At 36.2% G+C, this 27,227-nt stretch overlaps 2 protein-coding genes across 4 annotated transcripts; both read right to left on the bottom strand.

Annotated features, from left to right (window-relative positions):
- LOC135651602 (alpha-aminoadipic semialdehyde synthase-like) lies at nt 1-19,816 on the bottom strand. Of its 3 annotated transcripts, none has more exons than XM_065171808.1 (26): nt 19,743-19,816; nt 19,584-19,663; nt 19,223-19,483; nt 19,047-19,133; nt 18,836-18,965; nt 18,207-18,380; nt 17,922-18,004; nt 16,401-16,517; nt 15,304-15,379; nt 13,348-13,519; nt 12,014-12,110; nt 11,745-11,908; nt 10,749-10,806; nt 10,467-10,607; nt 9,036-9,374; nt 7,704-7,784; nt 7,141-7,206; nt 5,389-5,506; nt 5,028-5,157; nt 3,358-3,437; nt 2,335-2,493; nt 2,002-2,248; nt 1,300-1,408; nt 530-691; nt 372-441; nt 1-275 (listed from the first exon to the last, which is right to left on the bottom strand). In XM_065171808.1, the coding sequence occupies exons 2-26, from the start codon at nt 19,608-19,610 to the stop codon at nt 217-219; spliced, it is 3,207 nt and encodes a 1,068-aa protein (XP_065027880.1). In that variant the 5' UTR covers nt 19,611-19,663; nt 19,743-19,816; the 3' UTR covers nt 1-216. The 3 variants fall into 3 exon arrangements, with proteins under 3 accessions (XP_065027880.1, XP_065027881.1, XP_065027879.1); XM_065171809.1 differs by having other exon boundaries at nt 19,758-19,810; XM_065171807.1 differs by having other exon boundaries at nt 19,584-19,751.
- Nucleotides 19,817-21,244: 1,428 nt separating this feature from the next.
- LOC135651605 (ubiquitin-conjugating enzyme E2 34-like) lies at nt 21,245-27,091 on the bottom strand. Its single transcript, XM_065171814.1, has 10 exons — nt 26,950-27,091; nt 26,468-26,616; nt 24,892-24,946; nt 24,331-24,369; nt 24,082-24,145; nt 23,914-23,975; nt 23,759-23,798; nt 23,527-23,554; nt 22,371-22,462; nt 21,245-21,693 (listed from the first exon to the last, which is right to left on the bottom strand). Exons 2-10 carry the CDS (start codon nt 26,522-26,524, stop codon nt 21,420-21,422), a joined length of 711 nt encoding a protein of 236 aa, XP_065027886.1. The 5' UTR covers nt 26,525-26,616; nt 26,950-27,091; the 3' UTR covers nt 21,245-21,419.
- Nucleotides 27,092-27,227: the final 136 nt, after the last annotated feature.

Raw genomic sequence — 27,227 nt, 5'->3', positions numbered from 1 at the left:
TTGTATCAAAGACCTTATCGGCATCATTTTATTCATTCACTAGTTGGACATATGAACACACAAGTACAATAGGAAAGTATCTTAATGTCTTATTGTGAGGAGAATGTATGCCACAGATGGTAACAACAGATGGGTTCACCGGAAGACTAATTTACATCACTCTTAAACTATACAACATGAAAGAGTGATACCCGGTCATTCTGGATAGGTTGAGATTCAGGAGGTCTGGCATTTCTCTATCAGCTTTATTCCAGACGCTTCTAGAATATCCAATGCTGCCAAGTTCCATCAACAAATAGCCAACATGGAGTCAGAACTTAAATTGAGCAACTAAAGGTAGCAATATAATTCAGCATTTAACATGAACTTACCCGGCGCGTATACTTCTGGTTCAAGGGGTCTGACCACCCCTCTGCTCTGGATCTTGTTCTGGAGTAGGAGCTGCAATTTTCAGATTAACCAAATATGATAACGGCTTTGGGATTTGACTAGGTTTCTTGCACTTAAATTTACATGAATTGGGGATTACCAATACTCCAATTGCTGCAGGAATTCCAACTGTGAGAGCCATTGCAGAAGTAGCTTTGCCATCTTCTACCTTTCCGAATTCCAGCAAGGTTGCCCAGTGGTTCTCTGTGGGTCTTCCATCAGGAAACTCTATCTGGACTTCATGATGCAAAAGCACCATATCCTGTAATGAGAAAGGACGAGGTACATGAATCACTAAAACGACTAGCTTTGCGACCAATATCACAACAATGTTCTTTTTAAAAAGAAAAAAATGATCTATCAGATTAGTACACACAATGCTCAAAGTATGCTAAGTAATATAACCAGCAAAGCTCAAGTTAAATATTAGAAAAATAAAGCATGATGGAAAATCAGACAATCCATACTTCAAAAGAATAAGATTCTGGAATTCATGCACTTGGGATGGATAAAAATACTTATTCTAAAAGAAAAACATTTGGGATACCTTCCTCAGCATTCATGCACCACTCTCCCACCAGAGAAACAAAATCCAGTAACAACCGGCCAAAGGTATTCAGTAGATGTTCCCAAATTGATTAAAAGACTGTGTGGGCAAAAGTACTGAATTCTTCAGTTCATTCTACAGGATTTTTTATGTCCATTTTGTTTTTCATTTAAAAGATCAGGTTTACAAGGTCAAATCAGACCAACTAGTTAAACCAAATTGTTGTTGTAATTGTTTCTTGGACTTGACTGAAAACATGTACTAAACAACAACAATAGTGGATCTGCTAAAACTACTTTAAAGAAAAAAGAAAGCCATGCTACCTGCTCTTTGTTGGTGTAGGCTAGTCGCTCATCCATGCGTAAGCAGACAACATCAAATGCACTTGAACATGCCACTGGAATTTCTTTACTCTCATGAAGCCCTAGGAACCTAATCCGTCATACATAATATTTGAATGAGAGACTGATGGCCAGATCTATTACAACAGATGATAAAGGATGGTGCATGATATATGCTTGTGAACTCAAACTCACTGGTAAACATTGTATTTGGTAATCAAATTACATCAAGGCTATTCAGATATTGAGATACTAAAATTCGATAGAGATGGTACCAATTAGCAAAAGATGATGCTAATGTCAGTGATGGAATATCACCATATTTAGTGTAAATGACACAAAATAAAATTAATTTATGGGAATAGATGCCAAAACAACAAAAGTAAATAGAGAACTAGAATTGATAGGATGAAAATATAATTCAAAATATGGAAAGAAAAATTAAGTCAGATAAAACATGGTCTAAAGATTTCCTTATCACACACGCCTTGTGCTCATCACTTGACGTCACATCACGTCATTAATATTCCTATATGTAGGCACGGCTTGGCAAATTACCTAGTGCGAACACCAATCAGCATAGCATGGAAGATTTAGCATGATGCAGTACTTTACATGCCATCTACAGTGGGGTTCATCATGAGAGCTTTTTAAGATAACTTGAAAAAGTTAACATCAACTAACTTGATAGTTTTAACTGTTCTAGTTGCTGCAGCGTCGTCATTGCAATATTTGAGCATGATCAACCTCTTTATCATTTCTTGCTCATTTTCAGTAGATCCAAGTGTGTTAGTACTAGCAGAGTTTTTATCAGCTAGGAGCTCATTAAGAAAGGAAGCAAATGTTGGCCTCTGAGCTCCTCCCAGCATGGGATGATTTTCAGTCTCAAAGAGACCAATCCTCGCCAGACATGCCATTATCTCACTAAAGCCTGCAAAACCACAAAGTTGTGTAAATGACTAAAACTGTTATAACAGAATAAATAAAATTATAGTGTTCTCCAAGTCTTTTCAGTACCTTCATAACGGAGGGTCGCCCTAAATATGGTTGACGCTTCATTGGTGATGTGATATAAATCCCCGTAGAGCAACGAATTCCGATTTGGGAGACACTCCAATGCAAATGCTGGAAGTTCTGGTATCCTGAATCTCATTGCTGAGTCATACAGTTCATTACCTGCATTAGAAAGAAAATCAAATTTCAGTCCTTTTGTGATACTCTATATGCTAAGCAGCAGGATGTGAAGGTTGATCATAATCAGATAGATGTTTGACTAAGTAGTTTAGGCTTTGGGTTTCACACATCTGTATTTTCTGAATATAGGATATAAAAATGTAATTAAATAAAAAGTTCATTTATGTACTTAATTAGACAGTAGCTGTCCTGAGGAAGTAAGAGTTCCTTTGAAGTTAATACACCAGAAGCAACAACTTACATAGTAAAATATGAAGCATTTGGATCCAAGGTATAAAATCGTTTATGAAGCATGGATAGTTAGAATTGCTAACCACATCCATATTGGATATGTTGGTTATTATACTTGTACGGTGCTTCTTGGGTACATGTCGAAGACAACCCTTTGATCTTAGTGCTTAATACATAAACAACATATTGTAAACCATTTTTTCTAGCCCAAGCAACCCATAAGATATCATTTTCCCAACTTTAGGATCTAATTTACCACAAAAAGTGTCAGAAGCCTTCTATTTAGTGATGATTATTGGTATCATCAAACTTCAAATATTTGTTTATTGTTGTATCCATGTGGTATCTATCCCTTTTTTTCAAATTTCAACATATCCGTGTAGCTATTTATGTATATGTGTCCATGCTCTCCATATAGTTCTTGCATTTACAAAACAGAAGCAATTATGACACAGTATCTGTAGGAAATATATTGAGAAATGAGGATCAATATTTCACGAAATCATGGTCAAGTAATTACTTTTTGAATACCTTAACAAGACACATCCCCTACTAGACTACAAAAGTTAATAAATGACACATCTGGTGATAAAGTTTCAGTAGCAAATAACTAACCATCAACATGTACAATTTCTCCAAGATACTTGTAAGTGGCAGAATTTCGCCCGGCTCGAAGAGCACCAGCAGGATTCCAACTGAAACATGAACAAAATTACACAATCAAGCTCAAATTTAGTTGGTCTCCAAGAACAAGCCAACCTTATCTGGCCTAAATTCTAAACCTCATAAATCTCTTACATGAGAACAATTTCATGAAAAAGGTAATGTAAGCATAACACAAGCAACAATGATTCATTTAACTCATTCATTTTAGTTGAACCCCAAAGTTTCAAACAGGCATCACTCTATCAGGAAAGTTCCCCGAAGGATGAATCAATTTTAAGAGAAAACAACTAAGTATTTTTTGCACCTCTCTTCGATGAATTCTTGTGCATGCATAATATCTCTACCACAAAGCTAATATTTACACCTTCTAGTGTTATGAATTTGTATATGTAACTTGTAAAAGATAATGCAACGCACTATGTATACTTTTGAAATATGCAAATGTATCCCTTAAAAAGAGGATATATATTCAGAACTATACTACCAGATACCACAATTATACAACTTTTAGTTTTAGCATCCTCAGATAAACTGGGTTTCTTAACGACTTAAGAGGTGTCTACATAAACACAGTTGGAAAGAGATTACAGAAGGTATTCAAAAGATCAGGTTCCCATATATCTCATCACACATACAGCATGATGTGTTGTATGTCCATGTTTAAAGGTCAGAGGTCTAATTAGTTGTGCAAGGTAATTTTAGTGATATTCATCAAGTTACACTAGATAATGTACAACCCCTTAAGGAACAAACTCTAATCATGACCAACTTACCGACTACCAAATTTAGACTTCAGTGCCAACCCTACCAAACTCTTTATGGTGTAATGTAAACATATCCAGGTGTAATTCTAGGTTTAAAGATTCACACCATCCTTCATGCAATTTGTATGAATGAATCATGAACCAAGATATATGCACGGTTTTCCAGTTGGCTTACCAGGCATATTGACAACAGCTGGATTGGATTGCAGTCCAGACTCCTTGCAGAATGGACTTAATAGAATTAATTCGTTTTTCCAATTATTAAATCAACGTGTTCAGGGAGATATTAAGTTATATTAATATGTTCTTTAGTGTCCATCCACAAATAAGGGTGATGATGACATCAACAGCACTGCAATTGCATGCTAGCAGCAATTGTGACTACAGGCATTAGACGAGCCATCAGAGGCATGTATATGTTTCCTGGGGTTTCCCTCCTGTTCTATCGTCCTTTCATTTCTCCATACCTTAATCAAGTAGATTTAACTGGCCACCATAAAACCAACACGAAAAAGGAGACGCAAGTGGGGCACTTCAAATCCTTACTGTTAACTGTCATGTCCTTTTGCTTTTTCCTGAAAGGTCTTATGACATGTCAAATTAGTTCAATGCTGAATAAGGTATCATATCCATATGCTCAAATACTTATATTTTAAAATAGTTGCACAGTAGAATTATGGAACTTATACATGGTTAACTGAAGACAAGTAACTATACTCATGTCACAAAAATATGACAAATAATAAGTCAGATACCATATTTCCATTTTCAATTAATCTAAACAAAATTGTGGTTAGCTACAATAACAAGTAGACTAGCAATTATTTTTGTGGCTTACTGTTCTAGAATTATCACCTGAACTTGTATGCTAGTGGGTTGTTGGCAGCAGCAGGAGATGGAAGACCACCACAATAAGAAGTAAATGCTTTTATTTTCCCTCCTCTAATATGTGCTTGATTGATCATCCTCATAGCCATCATGTGGTCTGTCCAACCCAAACAATTAGCCTAAATATAATAAAGTACTCACAATTAATAAGCATCAGTGAATTAGTGGATATAAACATGCACATACGTTAACAGAGGCCCATAAGTATACATAAGTGCACATGCTGAGCGATTATATCATTGTAGGTAAATTACTAGTGCTGTAAATAAAATATTAGTAGTGCTTTAAATGATAATATGGTAAGCCTGAATCTACAATCAAATATTACCTATCCCAGGATCAAGGCCCATTTCGCAAAGGATCGTGATGCCAGCAGTCTTTGCCCTTTCGTCCAAACTTGACATGGTAGCTTCAACATAGCTTGCTGTGACCATGTGTTTTTTATGCTGCAGTTGGAATTAAAAAGTAAGCGAAAATGAAACATGATTGGAAACCACTGCACAAATAATTAAATCTGGCCATTGGTAGGTTTATGGTTCACTGCAAATAATTTTCTGAAAAGTCAATTAATCAAATTCATATCAAATCAACAAGCAAGGTTGTTATTATTTCAAAACATATTTTGACTCATTTTTTCTTCATTATTTTAACTTGTACGACGTCAAGCTGTGGTGCCACAGTAAGGATGCTCCTCTGCAATTTGGATGACCAAGATTCCAGTCATAGAAAATGCCTCCCTACTTGCAATTTAGTGGGAGCCTCATACACCGGGCTGCCCTTTCTCTGTTGTTGTGTTGATACTCTTTAACTTTTTGTAAGCTTAATTGTGATGTAGAATAATAAAAGTTTTCTTTAACCAGAGAATAGAATATACAGATTCAATCATTTCATAATTTTCTTTGTTTTGCAAAGGAATTGATCTGATATATACAACATAAGCAAAAGAGCAACAAATATAAAACTGATTGGTATTAACACTAGGCAAGATGTACATGTCTGAAACAAGATCACTATGTGGACCTCTCCTACCAACCCACATTACTCAAAAACCAACAGAACAGACTTTCTTGGGATATTCAGGGTCATGCCAAGCACTATCCAACAACTCAATACTAAAAGGAACACATCCTTCAACTTCATTCGATAAGTGGTCACATGAGTAAAGGAAAGAAAAGTAATAGTAGAAAAAGGAGAAGTCACTGGCTGAAACATCAGTCTGATCTCCACAACAAACTGCATATTACAATTTAGTATGTCCCCTATTTTCAATCTTTGTATGTTACATTCTGTCATTATGTTGTTCATTACCAAGCAGCATAACAGTCTGTGCCAGTCTGCCAGTTCACTGTAATACAAGGACCAAAATTTGTACCCTCATGAATGCACTTTGATCATAAATTCATAATTATTTGAAATGAAATCTAAAACATTGTAGGACATTTCTATTTCTGTATCAACCAATGGAAAAAAGTGTCCTATGCAATATGCATGCTGCAGTTGCACTTTAATTCTTCTTGTGACTCATCAAATCAAGATATTTGGTGTGACCATTCATCATAAAGGATTCAAAGACCTCATCTTTATTAGCAACAAAAGAATACAACATAAAGTTAATAACATAAAATGAACCTACATGCAACGCACCTTTTGGCTCTCTGTGGAACCATCACTTTACAGGAAACATGTTTTCACATCCTTCTGAGCATTTCACGTTTGCATCCTCTCTAAATTCTAGGAATATCATATTTGATTTTTACATGTTGATTTTGACATGCTGATTTGCCAAATCAAGTACGTTGAGCAGGATGCTTTGATACCACAATTTTCCCTTTTACACTAAAAACAGAAGATGTTTCTTTAAATAGAAACTAAGTTATGAGCATCAGAGGGACTATGTCACAATTAAGATACAGTCAGAAGCAAAGAATAATAAGCTAATTATCATAAGCAGCAAAAGACAATGTGCGGGCAAGAAACTAAGAAAATAGTTTATTCCTTTATTAATGAAAAAGAAAATAATACAAAACTATGGATCTTAAGTGCTGATTGAAGACAAATTCGAATTAAGTTCAGAAAGTACCTCGATGCATGCCTTTGCTATGGTAGCATGAAAACTAGGAGGTAGTAAACTAAGTACAACATGAACCTGCATGATGCATAAATCCAAGCATAAACACATAGTCATAAGCTAATAGGCAACATAACCATGGTAATACTATTATTAGCATGATGACTGCTGCTATATATTAACTTTGTGCACATGCATTGATATGCTGGCACTGACATGTCATCCATGTGATATCTACATGGCTTGTCATGTGTTCTCCACTTAGGCATATAATAAGACAATAAATTGCAAGCTGATGACTGCTAATAGGCAACATAACCATGGTAATACTATTATTAGCATGATGACTGCTGCTATATATTAACTTTGTGCACATGCATTGATATGCTGGCACTGACATGTCATCCATGTGATATCTACATGGCTTGTCATGTGTTCTCCACTTAGGCATATAATAAGACAATAAATTGCAAGCTGGTCCACTTCCAAGTTCCAACTTAGTATAAGATAGTGACGAAAGGTTCTTTTAAATTATAAGATCCAAGCACTCAAAAGGCAGGATCAAGAAGTTTTACCTGAGATACATACTCTGTAAGTCTTCCATAATCCATTGCATCAAGCTGAATAGCTGTTGCATTCGGAATGCCTTCAATAGTCTGTATAAAGTGATGCAGGTCAGAAATAATGTTTAATATTTGTCCATTTATTTCTCAATACATGCAGCGCACTAGAATGGTAAGCTGAAAGATATGGAGAATCAAAAGAACCATCAAAAAATTTAAACTTTGGTGGTGCAAGAAACAAAATTGATCTAACTCTTGTTCTTGCATTTCGGTGTGTTATCAAAGATGCACATAAGTATGAAGCATACATAGTGATGATATTCAATAAGGCTCATAATATTTTAGACTCACCTCAGTAAAGCACACAGGCTTGGATAAAGATTGTCTCATATGTTCATCTCATTGACCTTCTGAAATCACATAGGGACCTAAAAGACCCTTCTCGTGTTATACATTTCATTATTTTTTTATCACTAAATGTTTTAATTATGTAACATAACAATATCATTACTGTAGATTTATCATTCTTGCACACTAATTGTAAGATTCAAGCATAAGCTTGTTTAAGTGTTTGGTATATCTATGAAGCTCAGGATTTTTTACTTGATCGCTAATTCTATAAATTTGTTGTCATCATTGTGATTCATCGTACAACACATCAACCTTCAAATTTGGAGTACATATATTAAGCATATATCACAATGTAATACTGTTTGATATAGTAAGAAAATAATAATAAATTGAATGCCCAGCCCCAGATATTAGTCAATGTTATATGCTGTAGTACTTCATCAGTTTCATTTACTTTTCTTTATAGAACCTCATGCCAAGGCAAGACAATCTTGGTTCACAAGCACTTGCCTCAACAAACCTAGGCAATGGTGCCCCTTAAACCTTTAAAATCAGTCAATACCACTGAATCTGGATTGGGCACCCATTAAGTGTTCGTGTAAACAAACTATGAATTAAATTATCAAGCACAAGTAAGAATATCTGATTAATTTAAATTTCATGTTCTACCCATATTCATAGCTTATGTTAAATGTTACCAGAATCAATAGCTGATCTCTTCTCATGCCCTGGAGACACTGCTGGTGCCTTGCATTCATTGGTTGGCCTAGATTTTATATGTGATAGTGACTTCTTAGAACTTATCAAAGTTTGGGAAAGACATGGTCTAGTATCTGTGCAGAGTCACCACGAAAGCAACTTACAGATGCAGTGAGAATTATCATTATTATATTATTATTGCTTTATGTATATGCTGCTTGAAAGATTTAACCCAATATTTATGGAATAGATGCTGTTAACAATTCAGTGTTAGCATAAGTTCCAGAATCATACCTCCTTTGCATCCTTCTCATATAGAGATGCCACAATGACCTCAAACTCTTCAAATTCTTCATTGTCAATGGCCAGGCATGATTTAGTAGAATTTTCATAGGATTTACTCCCCAGTAAAGTTAAAAACTCCACAGCCGGTCGGCATACACGTCCTGCACCCAGAATCAAAACCGCTGGCCTTCTCTTAAGTCCACTTCTATCTTGCATGATACTTTCGCTAACTTTTCCTATCTTCAAAGATAATTGCCTGCTGGAAGCTCCATTTTGATCGCTTTGGTTTGCGATAGAAGTCAGAGAATCCACTATCCGATCCAGGATCACAGTGTCATCAGCACCCACCTGTACAACCATCCACAAGATCCCCCTTTAACTGAGCAAGATAATCAATATCTTAAATTAGTGTCAACCAGAAATTTAAAAATGTTATGCAATTTCACAAGAACAAGGGGCAATCTTGGATCACAATGCGCCAGGAGCTACTCATAGTAGAGCTCAGTCTAACAAGTTATTGCAAATGAAGCAAAGAAAGCACTTTTACAAAAACAGCAGTCATTTACCTGTTCCATAAGAGTACCTAGAGTTAGCTGTTCACATGCAACCAAGGTAGTTGTGATCCTTATTCACAACTCAAAAATAATCACTATTGCAAAGCAAACTCAAGTAAAATATGGGAGGATTCTTTGGATTAAAAATTGCATAACTAACAATGAAAAAAATGGTATATACCCATGACAAATTTTGGAATTCAATAAAGCATGACTAGTACAGCATCACTAGTACATTATAGTAACATCATGTGTCAGTAAAAGACAATTTTCCAACATGTAAGATGCCATTTCCACACTGCATGTACCAGCCAATCCATACCTGGTCATAGGTAGGCCATCATGTCATGGACACATCCCACATGCCAGGGCTCTATCCAAAACCAATGCACATGCCAGCTGCTGGCATGCATAACATGGTATGGTTGTTAGGGATCGAATACATTTCACACCAATGATTAGGCAGCATACGTAATGCTTGTGGCACGTAATGCTTGTGGCACCTAAAACCTTGGTGCATATGAAATACCTGATCCATATAAATGTAATTCGAAATTTGATATGTATTGAACTCTAGGAAAGAATAAAAGGAAGCTTCAGCATATTCGGTACAGAAGCAGATGTAAACCATATGAATTCACCACAACAAGTGAATAAGACAAAATTAGCAAGTCCAGAAATTAACTTGTCCAACTTTTAACATGAAATTTCAATTTCCAGGAAGCAGATTGCCTAAGTCCAGAACAGGAATACCCCCTTAAATTGCTCAAAGTATTTATATGAAATAGACCCAACTAAAAATTTATAAAAACTAGACCTGTGTCATACATTAATCTCATATATTGATAGGAGAATGAGCATAGTGACATTCAGTTATTCAACTTACTTCAAGTTCTGAGTAGGACATGGACTTTGCACTTTGCCCGACTTCGCACCTAACTAAGTGAAAAGATCCTCCAGCAGCTTCAATAACATCCAGAGCTTCATTAATCAAAAACTGATCAAACAGATGACCACTGAGAGACACCTATAAAATAAGGAATTATAGTTCAAGATATGGACTCAAAGATTCTAACTAAATTGATACTAATTGTGTTTCATGTAGATAGACACTACAAAAAATTCATTTATTGCAAAAATTGTAAACAGTAAAATTTTGAGTTCTTACCAGTATATTGTATTTTTTCTTCCCAGATGAATCATTTACAGGACCAGGTGATAGATCTCTGAAATAAGTGAAGATTTACATCTACATTTTAGCATTGATATGACATGGTAAATGAAAAACTACATGGATAAACTTTACATCACAGAAAGGTTTTAAACGAAACTATAGAAGACACAGAGACTAATGACTGAAAAAAATATTCACAATAAAGCCATACTTATTTGTAAATTAAAGAATAAAACAAAAACAAATGTTCTTGATACCTCTTCAGTCAAAATGCAAGAAACTTGGAATAATAGAACATTAAGTTTCATTACAGGAAAAGATTCTCTTAACAAGTAAATGATCAACACAATGTTCATGATTTGCTTATCAAGCATCTCTAAAATTGCAACAAAAAAAAAGTGAAAGAGCAATAATCTTTCATATATATACAAATATTTAATTGGTACTTATTGTACATTCATCATACTAAGTTATACATCTAATGAAATGGGGTATACCAACTAAGGTTATCTTTTAAGTATTTCTTCAAAATTCAAAGCTACTCTTGTTAATATTGGTTTTTTTCTTTTTGATAATAATGAAAAATACTTGCATGGCAATTGATTTTCTTTTCTTGATGATTATGAGATTATTCTGGAAGGATGGAAGAAAGAGAATCATTAAATGATTCATAATTTGTATTGATCAGTGAACAACTAAGGGTCGAGGTTGTGCTGTGGGTAAGTGCGAATGCAATAATTGTATTATTGTTCACCTAGCTTGGTAGATGAAGAAAGAGCTGATTGTCTAGTCTTCTTCATATGAAGCAAAATCGAGGAATTCAATATTTATTATTAGTTTGCCATGCCGTGATTACATATATATGATACTTGGAAAAGGCGAAGGATCAAACAAGTAAAGCACACAAAAAAAAGGGCAGAACACAAGCAAACTAAGCAGTGATCCAAATCAATTTTTATCAACGAAAAATATAATACATTTAAAGCTTACATTATGGTTTTTCTCATTCGGGGGATATATTTGTATAAAGAGGTAAGTGAACCGTTATGAGTGATACAGGCCTTCTGCAAGTGTGAAGGGAGTTCTTTAACGTTTGTAGTTGAAACCAAGCTACCAATGAACTGTGATAAAATATCTCCAAAATGCTGAGAAGCCTTCACAAAAATTTAAAAAAGAAAGATGTCACTAGATGAAGAACCAAAAAAATCTTAAAATTAAGTATAACCTCTTGATGACCTACTAGAACAAGGAAAACCTACCTCTTTCGGGAATTCTGTGGGGAGGATGTCAACAGCTAAACAAATCAGGCCATCACCCGCCATGTCATCATGGTATGAATCAGTGAAGGGGTCATATCTAAACACCAAAATTAACATCTTTTCAATAAAATTTTAGTTGGACAAAAGGAATCTTCCAAAGAAAACTAGGTGATAAACATATGCATAACAATTTATAGACTATATACTAAAATACCAGGTGATAACAAAACAGTAACATTAAGAAGATAAGACATGTACTGTTAGAAGTGCATAAAGATTAGCCAGCAGCAAAGAACCCTACTAGCATTTTTCTATATCAAAAAAAAAATTATTAACAAGCAAGAACACATATTTGTAGACATCTAATATGATGATGTAATTACTCATCTTATCTGCCAACACTGTTAAGTTCTATATTGCACAATATGATCAATAATTCAATATATCTTACATTACTCCATTCATTTGATGAATTTGACACTTCTAACAAAAGTTGCCAATGTTTGATGGCCATTACAAAGCAACCTTCAGTTCTTTCAATAGCATTTTCCAAATGTAAAATAAGATTAGTTGACCTCTTATTTTTCTTGCTGATTCACATAGATTCCATCATGACCAACGTAAACCTCCAATGTTCCCATCAAATTGACTCCAGGAACCAATTAGAGACTGATCTATCATCAGAAATAGGTCCTTGGCTGAACAAAAAAAGATACGCCCAAAGAATTGCACAGCCCAAGCTTGGACTGCATAGGGCTCAATCAGTTTACTTGTGTTGCTCTGATCTTGTCTTTGAGATCTATAAGATACCATATAATCTTTGATCCAGTTATGGATTCTTCAACATGTGATAGAGTCTGATGCTCAAGGCTTTCATATTATGTACTATGCAATTATGCATGGAAGCCAAGGTTCTTTCTTGATCAGTATACACGATGTTCTAGGTTGCCCCAGTCTGAGTACATTTCATTTGTAGAAAATCAAGATCACTACAGGTACTTGCTATATCGATTTTGTGAGGATTCATTTGTCAAAATGTTGTTTCTCCTAATTGTCCAATGGCAGAAAAACAATTTGTTTATTTTATTTTAGTAAGATATCTTTTCACCAAAAAATGAAGAAGAATGAAAAATTCAGTAAGAAAACATCAATTCACCAGTCCCTGATGAATAAAGTAATACATTAGCATTCTAAAACTATATATATAGTTCAAAACTAGACAGTATTAATAAAAGTAGGGCATGACATGAAATCATCAGCAAAAATCAAAATGATTTAACATGGATTAAGTCTGTCTCTAACTTCTTAGTGAAAGAAATAGAAAGAAGAACTACCTGAAGAAAGGCCTCTCTATTAATGTTGTTTGATTAACAAATTCAAGCGACCCTCCAATATCACATGTAATGTCAGAAACTCCAACGAGTGGGCATCCTTTCTTCATTAATTCTTGCAACTGGAAGGTAGTCAACAACCGAGGAAATCTTCTCTCCCAATACATACAATTCACTAGCCAGAAAAAGAGAAGCTAAACTATAACATTGCATGTCAAAAAATGGAAAATTTTGATAGATGATAGTATGGTACAATAGGAGGCATACAGAAGCACAAGTAAATATTATATGAATTTCCAAAAAAGCTTTTTTGCTTCAAGTGTTCACAGCCTTCCCAAGAGAAGCAAGACTTGTTGATCATTGTTATAACTTGTAAGATAGTTCCATGGTTTTCCTATAAGAAATGTTGCAAGCATGTTATGGGTTCTACATTAGTACCAATTACCAAACACTGTTCTACATTAGTATCAAATGTAACTGGTGCTGTGATAATTTCTCTTACAACTAAGACTTCTCAAATCTTTATCTCGCAAATCCTACCTAAAAAAACCTTTTCAAACCTCTGTTCCAGTCGCCTTTTATTCGTCCAGATCAATCCATACCTAATACAAAACTCAATATATGACTATAACAACTAAAAGAATACGTGAAAGCACATCCAAAACTACTTAGAAAATTACATGCGACTCAAATCCTTAATCGGAACTCATGGAAAGCCTATCTGGAACCACCTCATGAAACGCAACCACCACAAGTCAAATGCTCCTATAGTATTAGTGCACTAACAAAAGAATCAATCAAAGTTCACCATCAGCAAGGACTACAACAAGAAACTAGGCCTAAAGAAGTGTAACCAACTAGATGATTCCTTGATTGGACACTAGAGTGCAAGTATATGAACAAATAATACTACTTAAAACAGACCTGTATAAAATTTGAGAGCAAGAACACCCTTGCCAAGTTTTAAAATCAATCATAACTTAAGTTACATTTCCTTCCATTTAAATGTCAAGCTTCTTATCCTACTTTTGTTATTCAAGATAACTTCTCTCTACTCAAAAGGAAGATCGTGAAAAATCCAGATATGCATCTGTCTCCTTATACAATTGGACTTTTGGTCTTCTAAAGATCATTTTCATGTTTCACTTACCAAAGAAATTAGTAATAGCTTAACTTTTTTTTGCACAATATGAAATTTAAAATCTATTGACTAGTTTATTGTAGCTCTCATCTTTTTCAACTTACAAATTTAACATACAGCTAAGTTTCTACCACTTGACATACTGAACTTCGCATTGTAATACCAACCAAGGTTCGCCGTATCATACCGTACCGGCGTTTTGACCCGGGTTTGGTACGGTATGGTACCGGTGTACTGGGCGGTATATCAGGGCATACCGAGCGGTACACCCTGGTGTACTGAAAAATTTTATACATTTTCATACTGTAGCAGTACTACAGTATAGTACTATAGCACTGTAACGGTACCAGGCGGTCCGCATACCGGTAACCTATTGGACCGGTATGTACCACCCGGTACGGGCGGTACGCTTCGGTATGGCAGACCTTGACACCAACAACCACAAAATTATAAATCCCAACCAGTTGGTGTCAGCTACATAGATTGAACTCTGCAAAAATTCGTATTCTTAGCTAAATTAAAACTAAAAAGTATTTAAATATTTGCTTATAGTTTCTAATAAAACTTTTTAGGTTTCCTTCTACCTCTCATCATGCCATTAATATTAAAAGTTTCGCATTGTAACACCATCTACCTAGAAAACAAAAATGCAGTAGGCACTTTAGATAGCACCTCAATGCCCAACTTTAACTACACTGCAGAGGTGAAGCAATTTCTGCTGTCTGTGCCAGTTCCATCTACAAAATTTTGTTTCATCAATTACAAATAGGAAAACATACATATTACTTGATTAATCAGAAGATATAATAGAATCTTACCTATGACAGATGCATATGGAGCAATTTTTTCATGAAAAACAGGATAGTAATGATCTGGATGCGCATAATAGTCTGCCTGCATAAAAACATACATTCTTCATTTGTTTGGCACACAAATTCAATTCTGTCTTTGGAGTTTATGGTTGACAAAGGTAATTTGATACATCTTAGGAACTAAAAGTATTGAACAAAGCATCCAAATCAACAATCATTTAAAATATTCATTTATACAAAAACAATTGTGAGTTGCATTTATATTCATAAACAATTATGTAGTTCCAACTGATGATAGAATTCGAGAAAATAGAACCATTCCAAAGTAGTATGAATATGTTCTACGATTGTAAATGTTGTCGTTTTAATCATCATTGTTATTTTGTGTTGTGCGCTGTTGTTGTTGTGTTGATGATGGAGATGGTGTACAGCAATAGTGACGTAATTTTAGAATGAAAATAAACTAATTCAGTAAACAGCAATGTAATTTGGTAAGGCCTAAAATTTTATGATTTACAAATTCTAAAGATTTGCATATATTTTTGTTAACTTTCGAGACTGATACCTTGAGACCCAAGGGAATATATCAGATTAATAACATATCAGTTATATTCGATAAATTTGCAGCATTTGATGCACCTATCAGCTATCTTATTTTCTTTAAACATAAATTATTCTCACATTGATGTTAATCCTGGTTACAACAATGGTTACAGCTATCTTATTTTCATTAGACATGATTTAGTCTCACACTGATGGTAACTTTGGTTATACCTTATACCAATGGTTGGGAACAAACATAACTTGGTCAAATTAATAAATCTACAAAAAAATTGGGTTGTATGCTTACATTGACAACTCACAATTTTTTGTTAGTTTCTTTATGAATATGACAGTAACTTGATTGTGACTTCAATTAGGCTCCTAAGGTATATCACCCAGAAGGTCTAAAGGCCAAATATACTGAAATAAACAGCGGGTGGAAATAGAACTAAGATTCTAGTCCATTCAAATATGGATTAGGAAAAATTACATAAGCAAAAGGTGGAAGAATTATATAAAATAGTAGTAAGTAGTTCATGCAGAAACAGAAAGAGATGTACCTTATTGAAAGTTTTTGTCGAATCCTTTGGTGCAACCATGTCTTGACAAGTCACCACACAGCCATAGACTTGAAAAACTCTCCTTCTTGATCCTGAATGTTGAGCATGGTCCTTAGCCTGCAATTTAAAGAAAAACAAAACTGCAGTTCACAGAAAGCAAAAGGCTGATATAGAACATACATTAAGTAATTCATCCAGAAACTACTAGCGAGAAGAAGACCACCAGAAGTAGCATACAATATGAGATTTCCATGTACCACTTCTGGAGCACAATTTCATAAAGGAGGGTGAATTTGGTGCAAGGAAATCATGTTGGTTTGTCTTAAGACTTGTTATGTTCAAAGATGACACTCGGGGAAATCAGATAGAAAGGGAATTTGATGGGTTTGGTTGAGTTCGATTAGGATTTTGTGACACCACTCTGTTACAGCATCAAGTCATAGACAATAAGTTCATGAAATAAGTTCATGACTCATCAAAACTAATATTGTATAGTTTGTCTCGTCAATCTACAGAAAATTGCATTCACTAAAGCATATCACCAGAAATTTGCTAGACATCTTCACAACTTGCTTTGAAACCTGAAGCTAGTCATTATGCATTGTTATCTGTCACATCATCTCTCTAGAGTGCTCTCATAACATTTTTGAAAACTAGTCATCATGGAAAGTTTTACCTAGAATGTAAATTCTGAGGATAGTTGAATTATTTTCCAGGAGTTTAGTGAAGCTCCATACTCATAATAATGTCAACTAAAGAAATAAAATTTTCTGCATATACCAGTAAATGCTTGCTTACTTAGTTCCAAAAAAATGGTTTCATGGATAAAATTGTCACTACTATTTTATGCGAATTTTTGCTACACTACTAGTGAAACAAGCTAAACCAAATAAGTTTTCACTCGGACAACAGAACTGAAATGGGACTGGTCCAGTAGCAAGAAAACTGATTGTTTTCCATCTATTTAATAGACGTCCCTAGCCTGGGTGAAGGAGAGTTGTTTCAGGAAGCTGATAATCACCATGAGATTTTTTTAATCTTATATGAAGATGGAACTATAATGATTACTTTTACTCTTGGACTGACATATTGACTAGTAGTATTGCCATCAACGAGCTCAATGCCAGAAAAAGATCTAAGTAACTGACACCAAATAATCAAATTGCTATGTTTTACAGCAAATCAATAAGTAGACTGTGGCAAACTGTAGGTTTTTATACATATTAATCTGTATCAGCTCTCACCTTATCAGGGAAACTTTTACAGAACCATTACTTTATGATCTTTACTAGGGAATGAAGCTTTCCTTCACAAAAGTATCATTAGATCAAATGATTTGCACCATAAAATGTATTAAAAATTTCAGAAGTATAACTTTTTGTTCTCAGTTGAAGCTACCAAAAGCCGATGAAGCAAAACAAAATTCTTTCAATATCAAGTAGATGAACCATGATAATATGTACTCCTTGGAAGTATATTCAAACTAAAGGACAAACATGGAAAGGAAAGAGCAATAAGTACCAGACCAACAATTTCTGGAAGTTCCTGAGCATCAACAAAGGTATGAGGTAAGAGCTTAAATATCTCCTGTGCACCCTGAGAAACTACAAAACAAGAATATCATATGCAGAAAATATAGATTAGTAAGCATCAAGAAAAAATTTAATGCTCAGTTGTAATTTAATTCTAGACACCTTAATAAGGGATACCCAGTGTAAATGTCAATAGTTGTGAATTCATTCTAGTAAAAAAAATACAATTAACAACCCTAGTAAAAAAATAGGAAATTCATTCTAGATACATTACCATTTCCATCCCCAGTAAATACAAAGACTAAGGGTGAAATTCCAGATGGCAGCCCGAGTGTTGCTATTTCTTCACCAACAGCAATCACCGCAGCCTTGGCCGCAGCAAGGGAAGAATACATATGAGAGGCCCCCAGAGACAAGAAGGGTGTTGAATATCCAAGATTCAAGTATCCTGTACACGAGGAAATCCATAAGTCAAGCCATAAGCACAGATCTACAAAAATATAGCCAGAAGGAACCCTCATTTTGAAAGATAGGCCACTAGTTAAATTCAGTGTAGTTACATGTTCATAAACAAATTATATTATTATCTGTAAGGATAATATTAACGTATAAGTCCCTAAGGCATCAATTTACTAACTATATCACTGCAGATGGTGGTGGCAAGTTTTATGCAATAACGGCAACTGACTTTGGAACCAAAAAAGGTACTCCATTTTTCAATCCTAAGAATGAAGCAATTAGATTGATATATAGTCCAGTTCCATGTCCAACAATGCAAAGTCACAATGGAATTTCTACTCAAAAACTGATCTATATATTTTTAAGGAATCTTCTTATCATCAGCAATTGACAGAGGAAAAAGGAGGTTTAATATCAGTGAGATGATAAATCAAATCCTCTTACGTTGTCCAAGCCCATGTAAAAAGTCAATTAGGCCAGCTCTGCCAGCAAATTTTCCAAATGCAAGCAGTCTTTTCCCACTATCTCCAACTATAAGCTCGTAGTCAAACAAGGAAACTCTTTCTGCAAGAATCTGTAAATCAAAGAACAAAATCAAGCCCACAACTGTCACCAAGTAGGAACTAAGGAATCATGCATATCGTCAAGCAGCTACCTTATCCAACAGCGGCATGTTTTCTCTCTGCGCCTTGTGGGTGTGGGAGAAGAAGGCATAGGCTCTATCAGGAAAAATCATCTCCAACTGCGCCAGCCAAAAAATGAACCTCACACATTGCAGCGATCAAGACGCAGGTATATGTCAAGAACCAACTGAATTGCTATCACTCTGACCTTTGGTTGCTTGATCCCTATGATCAGGCCACATTCCGAGAGATCATCCGATACCTCACACCCTACATCCTCGTACTGCGCGTCATGAAAAATCCGCTTCGTGCTCGGCTGCACGATGATCCGCTCGACTCCGCTCTGGCCCTTCCCGCTCAGCAAAAGGCGAGCGCAGTGGGACGGCGCCAGCGGCGCTCTCCTCTCCCATATGTTTATCGACTCCGCGAGGATCCCAACGACGCCATTCCCCAGCAAGCTCCGTTCTCCCTGCGGCCATTGCAATCCCCAAGAAATCAGAACTAACAAGACAATCGAAACCTTTCGATTAGGGCAACAGTCTCAAGAATCTCAGTAAGTTCGTGCATACGCCGTCCGGAGCTGCCGATGCCGCCATGGAGACCCAAAGATGACGAACAGAAGCGCACGGTCAATCTTGGGGGGAGATTCCTGCAAAGGGACCTCCTTAAGATCCCTGCAAAGGTTAGAAAAAAAGAAAGAAGAGAAGTACGAGACGGTCGAGAGAGACGATGATTTGGCTCACGATGGGAGAGACGATATAAATAGGTGGCGTTAATGGAGATCATTTGAAAGAAGGGAAGGGACCGGCGAAAGAGGGGGTGAACGGTGGCGGTGAGGTGGAAGATATACTTGATCTGGTTCCAACATCTACGGACCCAACGACATGCACCGACAGACAAGGGGGCCCCGAAAGATACCCAAACAATCGCAACAAAACCGTTGTTGCACGTTTTCATCTACTTGGGTATTTTTTGTGGGTTCGGGAAGCGGCGTCCGCCAGGCGCAGCGGTACCGGTTCATCTCGGTCGGGACACGTTGGCTTTGTGTGTGTGTGCGCCTGTCTTTGGGATCGAGAGATGGGAAGAAACCTGGGTGGGATGCGAGTGGGATTGGATGGATTCGACACGGTGGAACGAGTGATGAGCCGAGAGAAGTATGGTTTTTGAGTTGGGAGTTCGGAGAAGACGAGGATTCGCTGTGGGAGTGGTCACCACCCACTTTGGGTTCGGGTGGACCCCAGAAAGACGTTTCACGTGGGAGCGAGGCTCGAGTGGGGTCCATCGGACGACCTCCGAGACGCGCGGGGACAGGTGTCGATCTCAGAATCGCGGGTAAGCGGGGATGAACGGTGGGACGGTGGGCGTGTTTTGGGTGTGCGTCAACACGTCGGTACCAACATAAGTTGGGGTCGGTCGGTGGTGGTGGGAGAGCTCGTGATTCGTAGGTATGAGTCGAATCCAACGTTCCTCGGAAAGTGGAATTTCCTGCCTTCATAATCACCTCTTGGTTGGATATGATTGAAATATAATATTCCTTGTAAAGGGGCAACTTCCTTCGTCGTGATCTCATGCTCCACTCAACCATTTTATCGATGGGGAGACGTATCTGGAGAGCTCTCTTCCTGCTGACAAGAAGCTTGGCATCCATTTAAGTTTTCGTATACGAAACCGATCTTGAGAAACAACAAGACGTTATCCATTCGAGTCCTTGCATGACGTGCCACGTTGCTCGACTTCTTTTCTGACCGTAGAGCAACGAGTCAAAAGAAGAAAAGAAACGTCTTTTGTTTTTCCTTTCGATGTTCACCACCACAACGCCTGGTTCGCTGCTCGACAAAAAGAAACACGAGTTGGAGGTGTTATCCTCCGTGACGTGCACTCCACCGGCTGTTATTACAGATCAAGACGAGTTGGATCGATGAGTTACGACGCATCACGACACTTGAGGTCACCCGCACCTGATTCTGAGTCTGAAATCCATTGACACATTCATGCAATCATAGCTGGAAAATTCTGGGCTGTGCTGCGAGCAAAGATGAGATACAACAAGAATCAGATGGCATAAACTAGTAAGTTGCAGCTAGGTAACATGGAAAAACGAAAAACAAGATTCTTGGAACTTAAGATACGATTTCATATAGAGCAAAGTTGGAAAAAGGAGAACACGTCTCGTTTTGTTCTGCCAACCAATATCACACAAATCAAAGACAGACCGTCATGATGCCGGTAATGAGAAATTGAATGGTTAAATGTATTTCAACAAGTTAAACTAGAAGATGTCAGCTCATCAGAAAAAGTTTGTACCACTATCTGGATCCAACTTAGACTATACAAAAATCTACAGCGCACAAATATAATAATTTGTAGCCTGTAATGTGGAATTTATTCCTTTTCCTAGCCACCATTCAAAGTTGCATCAGAGGCAAGGCTATGACGATGCCAAAGATGGATAACAACAGCAGTACTATCCAGAATGGCAACTGCTTTCCCTGCCTTCTCTTACCAGCATCATTTACAGACTCTTTGAGATCTTGTGTTCCAGTTTGTTCTGCTTTGGCGGACAGGTGACCTGATTTATCCTCCGGTGGCTGTTGTGAAATGGCCGATGCTCGAGACTTTTGTTTGTTGTACTTCTCTACATATTCTGGGAAGAGTTTCTTAAAACTAGGGCAATTCTTGCTGCTCCATACAAGAAATGACAAGTTATGAATTCAGTACCAATAACAATGTAGTAAAAGCACAAGCAGCTCTTTATAACTCAAATAAGTCACAAGTGGAAAGTCATGTATACCAAAAATGGTTGGATAACATGGAGATCAACGTCCTCCATCCCCTACCCACCTCCCACACAACCCCAACCAAAAAAATAGAATAAAAAGAAATAAAAGCAAGAAAAGAAAACGGAAAGCTTGCACATCAATGACACTATGCAAATAGAAAAAGCAATTTTCCTACTGGGACAAAAGAAGATTCTAGAGTCTTTAACATCTTAAGCCTAAACGTTGAATCCTGTAGAAAGAATCTAATGCAGTCTTCTTTTATTTTCTAAACCTTCATTCTCTTTGAAGTGTTTACCATCTTAGTACAAAAAATTTTCTCCAGTAAAAAAGACTAAATTGTGGTCTTATATCAGTTCTAAAACCGTCAGTCAATGTTGAGAAATATCACCATATACCTATTCGACTTCTAATCTGGATGAGTGATCAGGAACCACATTAAAACTAGATTCTCGTTATAGATTTTAATATTTGAAACAGGGTGGGTGTTGGAGGGGGCCTAAATCCTCATGCATAAACATTGAAAGCTTCAGTTGATTTTACAAGGTAAATTTATAGCACTCAAACAAGAACAATTACCTTTCACAATTGTATGCAAGTGAAGCCTTGGCTAGTTCTCGCTTTTCATTATCAGAAGATCTAATGCTGCCAGTAGTCTGATGTTTATCCAACTGCATGTACAATAATGCAAGTGTGACTAATCAAGCTAAGATGTACAACACTGATACTTCAAAAAATGTACTACCATACTAGACCAACATGAAATGATCATATCTTATAAAAGAGAAAATTGTTAGACCTTAGAGCTTAAGACTTCTTCAGTACTACTGTGAAGAATTATTTTTTTTCCTAAATCATGACCCAGTAATAGACATTTATTTTGTTAAACGATAATGCAGAGAGTGCTGCTTGAAATTACCAAAAGATGTTAAATGATTGCCATATCTCACTTCAACCTTATCTCCTTTCCTATTTGTCATTGTATATATTTTGGCATTTCCGGGTGAACACACTGTTTACCTATTGTGGAACTATAACTGATAAATAATATTTTTTAAAAAAATAAAAAAAATCACTTCTGCCTTGTATAGGTACAATTAACCATTACTGTCATATTCCCTACTTTTTCGAGAATTTCACATTGATGTATCTTTATCATGTCACATCTGAAATTGTTTTTAATGATATATTCAAATTAAGTAAGGAGGAAAACAGACGTTCATCTGAAAGGTTCAGGTTCTAACATTGAAAGTAAACCAATTGTGTAACAAGCAAAAACTGTTTGAAGCTCCAATGAGAGCTATGTGAAGGATATCTTCTACATACTTGGCATTTCACAAGACAAACAGATCGCTCAATTTTCAAATTCCAAAACCCATATTTCAGGGGAAAAAACTGTTTTTGGCTTGACCTATTGTGTTTAGTATGGTTGAAGCAAATTTCATATGCATCTCAAGGCAAATGAAGGTAAGTGAGAATCTCAAAGTCATACATCTCGCCTAATGTGTTCCTAGCCATCTCTCTAAAGCCCATTAGCCATTAAACCCCAGCCACAAGGTCACAGCAAAAAATATAATCTAACCACAGTACAAGAATATTAAGCATATACACATCATGGTGCTAGAAGCTGAGAGAAAGTAACCATATGTTCCACACTTGATGACTTCATAAATCTTTTGGCCATAATTTAGACATAAAAGAAATAAACAAAAAAAGAGTGATAATGCAAACTCACCATGAAGGATAGAAGCCCTGTCAATATACTGCACCACGAAATCATCATAGTCAATATTGGAGAAACAAAAAATTTACCCTAAAGAAATTCTTGTTTAAGTTTGCCATTAGATTCCCTTTTACGCAAATGAAGACCCAACTAATGCAGGAAACATGTGAAATTAGGAACAAAACACGTAAATTGAAAATTCTATTAGTGCAACTCATTCTTCCTCTCATGTTTGTTGTCATACCTAGATACAGACCACATAGGATTCCAGGACTCTGGATGAACTGAAATAAAACAAGAATAAGTTATACAACTTGTGAACACAACATCAGACCAATAAATGTAGAACTTTTAACAGCAGACAAAAAAATGTATTTTGGAGCTATGCTAACAACTTACAGTCACTCATGGATAAGCAGATTTTCTCATTAGGGACAAACCGTCCATTGGGTGTTACCATGCTGACAAAAAGAAAGATAATAAATTGATTACACTGGTAGCAAGCTGAAACTTAAGCAATTGGCTCTACTTTTTTTAATTTCAATATAATATGCAGGATTTAGTCACCGAATACTGGGAGGCTTGAATGGGTAATCAGGGGAAAACTTGAGCCTTCCATAGTAACATCCACCTTCATATAAAAATATGGTAAGAGAAGATAGACCAGCACAAAAATCGATGCATACAGATAACGACTAATGTAGTAAGTCGATTAAAGAACAACTGAGCACTGCTAAAAAAGAAATTCATCAAGCACACTCTTTCAAATGTAGAAGCTGACAATTATCATGCATGTCAAGGCAAAAAAATCATTACCAGCAAATGGTGTGCCTTCACTTCCTTCAAGTACAAAATCTGAAATAAATACCACAGACATTGTCAGTTCCAGTTCAAAATATCATAACAGTTTAAGATGAACTAACAAAGACAACTCAAGAATCAAAATCATATCCCGTCAGCTAATCAAGGTCCAAACTAAAAGCTATTTTGTATTCCTGATTACAAGAATTTTGATGTGTCAAGAGACTTGGATGACTAAATGCTCTTTATACAGTAACATTCCATATGTCCTCGAGCAACTGCTGTAAAACCATTGTGCCATTTAAGAGGGTCCATGTATTCCAGAAACAAAAAATGCTCCAAAATTTAAATGAGAGCAACGATGGGAGCAAGAATGGCATATTCCAAAAAAGGAGAAATGACTGCTTGTGTCACATGGCTATGGAACAAAAGAAACCACACTTTTAAGAAATGTAAACAAAGAAACTTAAAGAATATCAAGTAACCTGTATCCTCTTACACAAAATCGAAGACATTTATATGATATCAAAATAAATGAAGTATCAAAAAGGGTAATATACAAAATAGCTTACTTACGCCAATCAAGAATATCAGAAGGAGAAGGACGCGCCACAATCTGAGGAGGTGGTTCCTGCAATTTAAATGAAAATATTCAGAAAATTTTAAAAAATAACAGAGCATGCAGTCAGCTGATAAGAAAAAGGTGCACCTGAGATGAAAAATGCTGCAAACAAAAGCAGAGAAAAAAAGATATATTCTATCACCATATAAAGAAAACCTAAATAAAAGGATTCGTGAAAAATAATTTAAATATTCTAGACAAATGACTAATTGTGAAAATTGCCTACTAACTCTCTGCAATAAGGGCCAGTTACCAAATTATTTGATTATGCATGCACAAAAAAAAGGGAAAAGACGTTAGAAGTCCATGGAGCATGTATATGAACAGAAGATACAACAATGATAGTACAAATAACTTGATATAGCATGTCACAAGAAGGAAAACTGACCATATACCACTGAGCATTTGGAGCAAATTAATATACAGAATCATATAATAAAGAATATGATTGGTCTAGTTTATCACATAGTCCATGATTGTAACAAAAACAATCTTTATTTAGCAAGTCAAAAACTCTTGTTGATAGATTGATACAGCATACTGTTGGAATCTCCAACCTCATATAAAGGAAGCTGACAAGGTCTAAGAGCTCACTAGTCACTACTATTAATTCACCAAAAACAAAAGAAGCCTTCTTGGTTAACATCCAGGGAAGCTGACCCAATTAGCAAAAGCATCAGAGTTTCTGTCTTTTGCTAGTTACTTAAAAAGAAAAGCGGGAAAAGAAAGCATCCTATATTTACACATTAAGCGTTGACACAAAACAATTGACCGAGAAAATTTCATCAACATATTTAGACAGATAAAACAAAAGCACAGAAAAATAGAATCATTCAATCACCATAGAAACAAGCCTAAAGAAAGGATTCATGAAAAACACTCTAGACAACTGACTAATTGTGAAAGTTGCCTACTGACTCTCTGCAATAAGGTCCAGTTACGAATTATTTAATTATGCATGTACAAAGAAAGGAAAAGAAGTTAAAAGCAATGGAGAATGTATATGAACACACGATACAACAATGGTAATACAAATAACTTGAAAGAACGTGTTACAAAAAAGGAAACATGAGCATATACTGCTGAGCATTTGGAGCAAATTAATTTACAGAATCATACAAGAAAGACTATGCTTAGTCTAGTTTATCAAGTAGTCCACAATTGTAACTACCAACAAAAGTCACAAACTGTATTTACCAAGACAAAAACTCTTATCGACATATTAGATTATCTTAAACAAATGACACAGTATATTGTTGGAATCTGTTAGCCTCGTATAAAAACGACAAACAAGGTGTAACAGCTCACTACTTCTAATTCACCAAAGAAACAAAATAAGCCTTCTTGAATTGATATCCAGGGAAGCTGGCCCAATAGCCAAAAAGTATCTGAGTATCTGTATTTTGGGTGTTACATGAAAATAAAAGCAGGAAAAGGAAGCATCCTACATTTAAACATTAAGTGTTGACAATAAATTATCGACTTGGAGAAAATGTCATAAACAGATTTAGGCAGATAAAACAAGCTTACTTTGCAAATTGCACGATATTCTTTTTGAAGGCGTTTGACACATGCCCTGTCTGCCATTAACACACGCTGAGGCCAATCGGAGAGCCAATACCACCACCCCTCCAATAATTCCCAATGAAGAACCTCTCAATTTGAGTTGATTTAGGATTCTGCGCAACGATTGGCGGGCATAAGAAACTATAACCAACATAGTATCAGACCGCAGCATTGACAACTAAGTCGTGCATAGTAAATGCAAATAAATGTAAGAGTAATTATGAACCAGTTTGCACGATTAGGAGTCCTGCGCGAGGGCAATCAGAACAATAACAGTTAGGACGCAGAAAGATCGATCGATCCACGAAACAGGAGTCCCCGATGACCCGATCGATGAGTTACGCCGTGGAATTGGGGATGTAGATTAACCATAGGAAAAAACCACACCGCGTAATCCCAATCGGGCATTATGACAGGGGGATGAAGAAAGGGGCAGAAAGAGGAACCTGCGCGAGGGCCGCCCGAGGCAGCGAGAGGAGGAGAAGCGTCGCCTCCGATTTCACCGGCGCCGCGGCCCGAGGGCGATCGGAGAAATCAAGAGCGATTTAGGTTTGACCCGATCGCCCGGCGAGAATATATAGCTCGTCTCGGTGTGTTGATGTGCGTGGAGGATGTGATCTCACGGGCTCCACACGGACTCCGCCCGTCGTTTGAGACCGCCTATATTCTGCACTACTATTTTATTTTCTTTAATTTATGGAAACAATTATTTTCAATATTAGAT

This window comes from Musa acuminata, chromosome BXJ3-10, assembly GCF_036884655.1.
Source record: "Musa acuminata AAA Group cultivar baxijiao chromosome BXJ3-10, Cavendish_Baxijiao_AAA, whole genome shotgun sequence".
Taxonomy (NCBI): domain Eukaryota; kingdom Viridiplantae; phylum Streptophyta; class Magnoliopsida; order Zingiberales; family Musaceae; genus Musa; species Musa acuminata.
Note: the sequence above shows the minus strand (reverse complement) of the source record. Positions and strands in the feature narration are given on the sequence as shown.

Bases quoted from the DNA above. Each gene is read 5' to 3' on its own strand.
- LOC135651605 (XM_065171814.1), bottom strand. From the start codon at position 26,524: ATGGCAGACAGGGCATGTGTCAAACGCCTTCAAAAAGAATATCGTGCA. The intron at 23,555-23,758 runs GTATGACAACAA...TTCGTGGTGCAG, and splicing joins CCTATGTGGTCTGTATCTAG to TATATTGACAGGGCTTCTAT. The intron at 22,463-23,526 runs GTGAGTTTGCAT...TTGTACATGCAG, and splicing joins CAGGGCTTCTATCCTTCATG to TTGGATAAACATCAGACTAC.
- LOC135651602 (XM_065171808.1), bottom strand. From the start codon at position 19,610: ATGGCGGCATCGGCAGCTCCGGACGGC. The intron at 10,608-10,748 runs GTAAGAACTCAA...CTTATTTTATAG, and splicing joins AGAAAAAATACAATATACTG to GTGTCTCTCAGTGGTCATCT. The intron at 2,249-2,334 runs GTACTGAAAAGA...GTGGTTTTGCAG, and splicing joins GGCGACCCTCCGTTATGAAG to GCTTTAGTGAGATAATGGCA.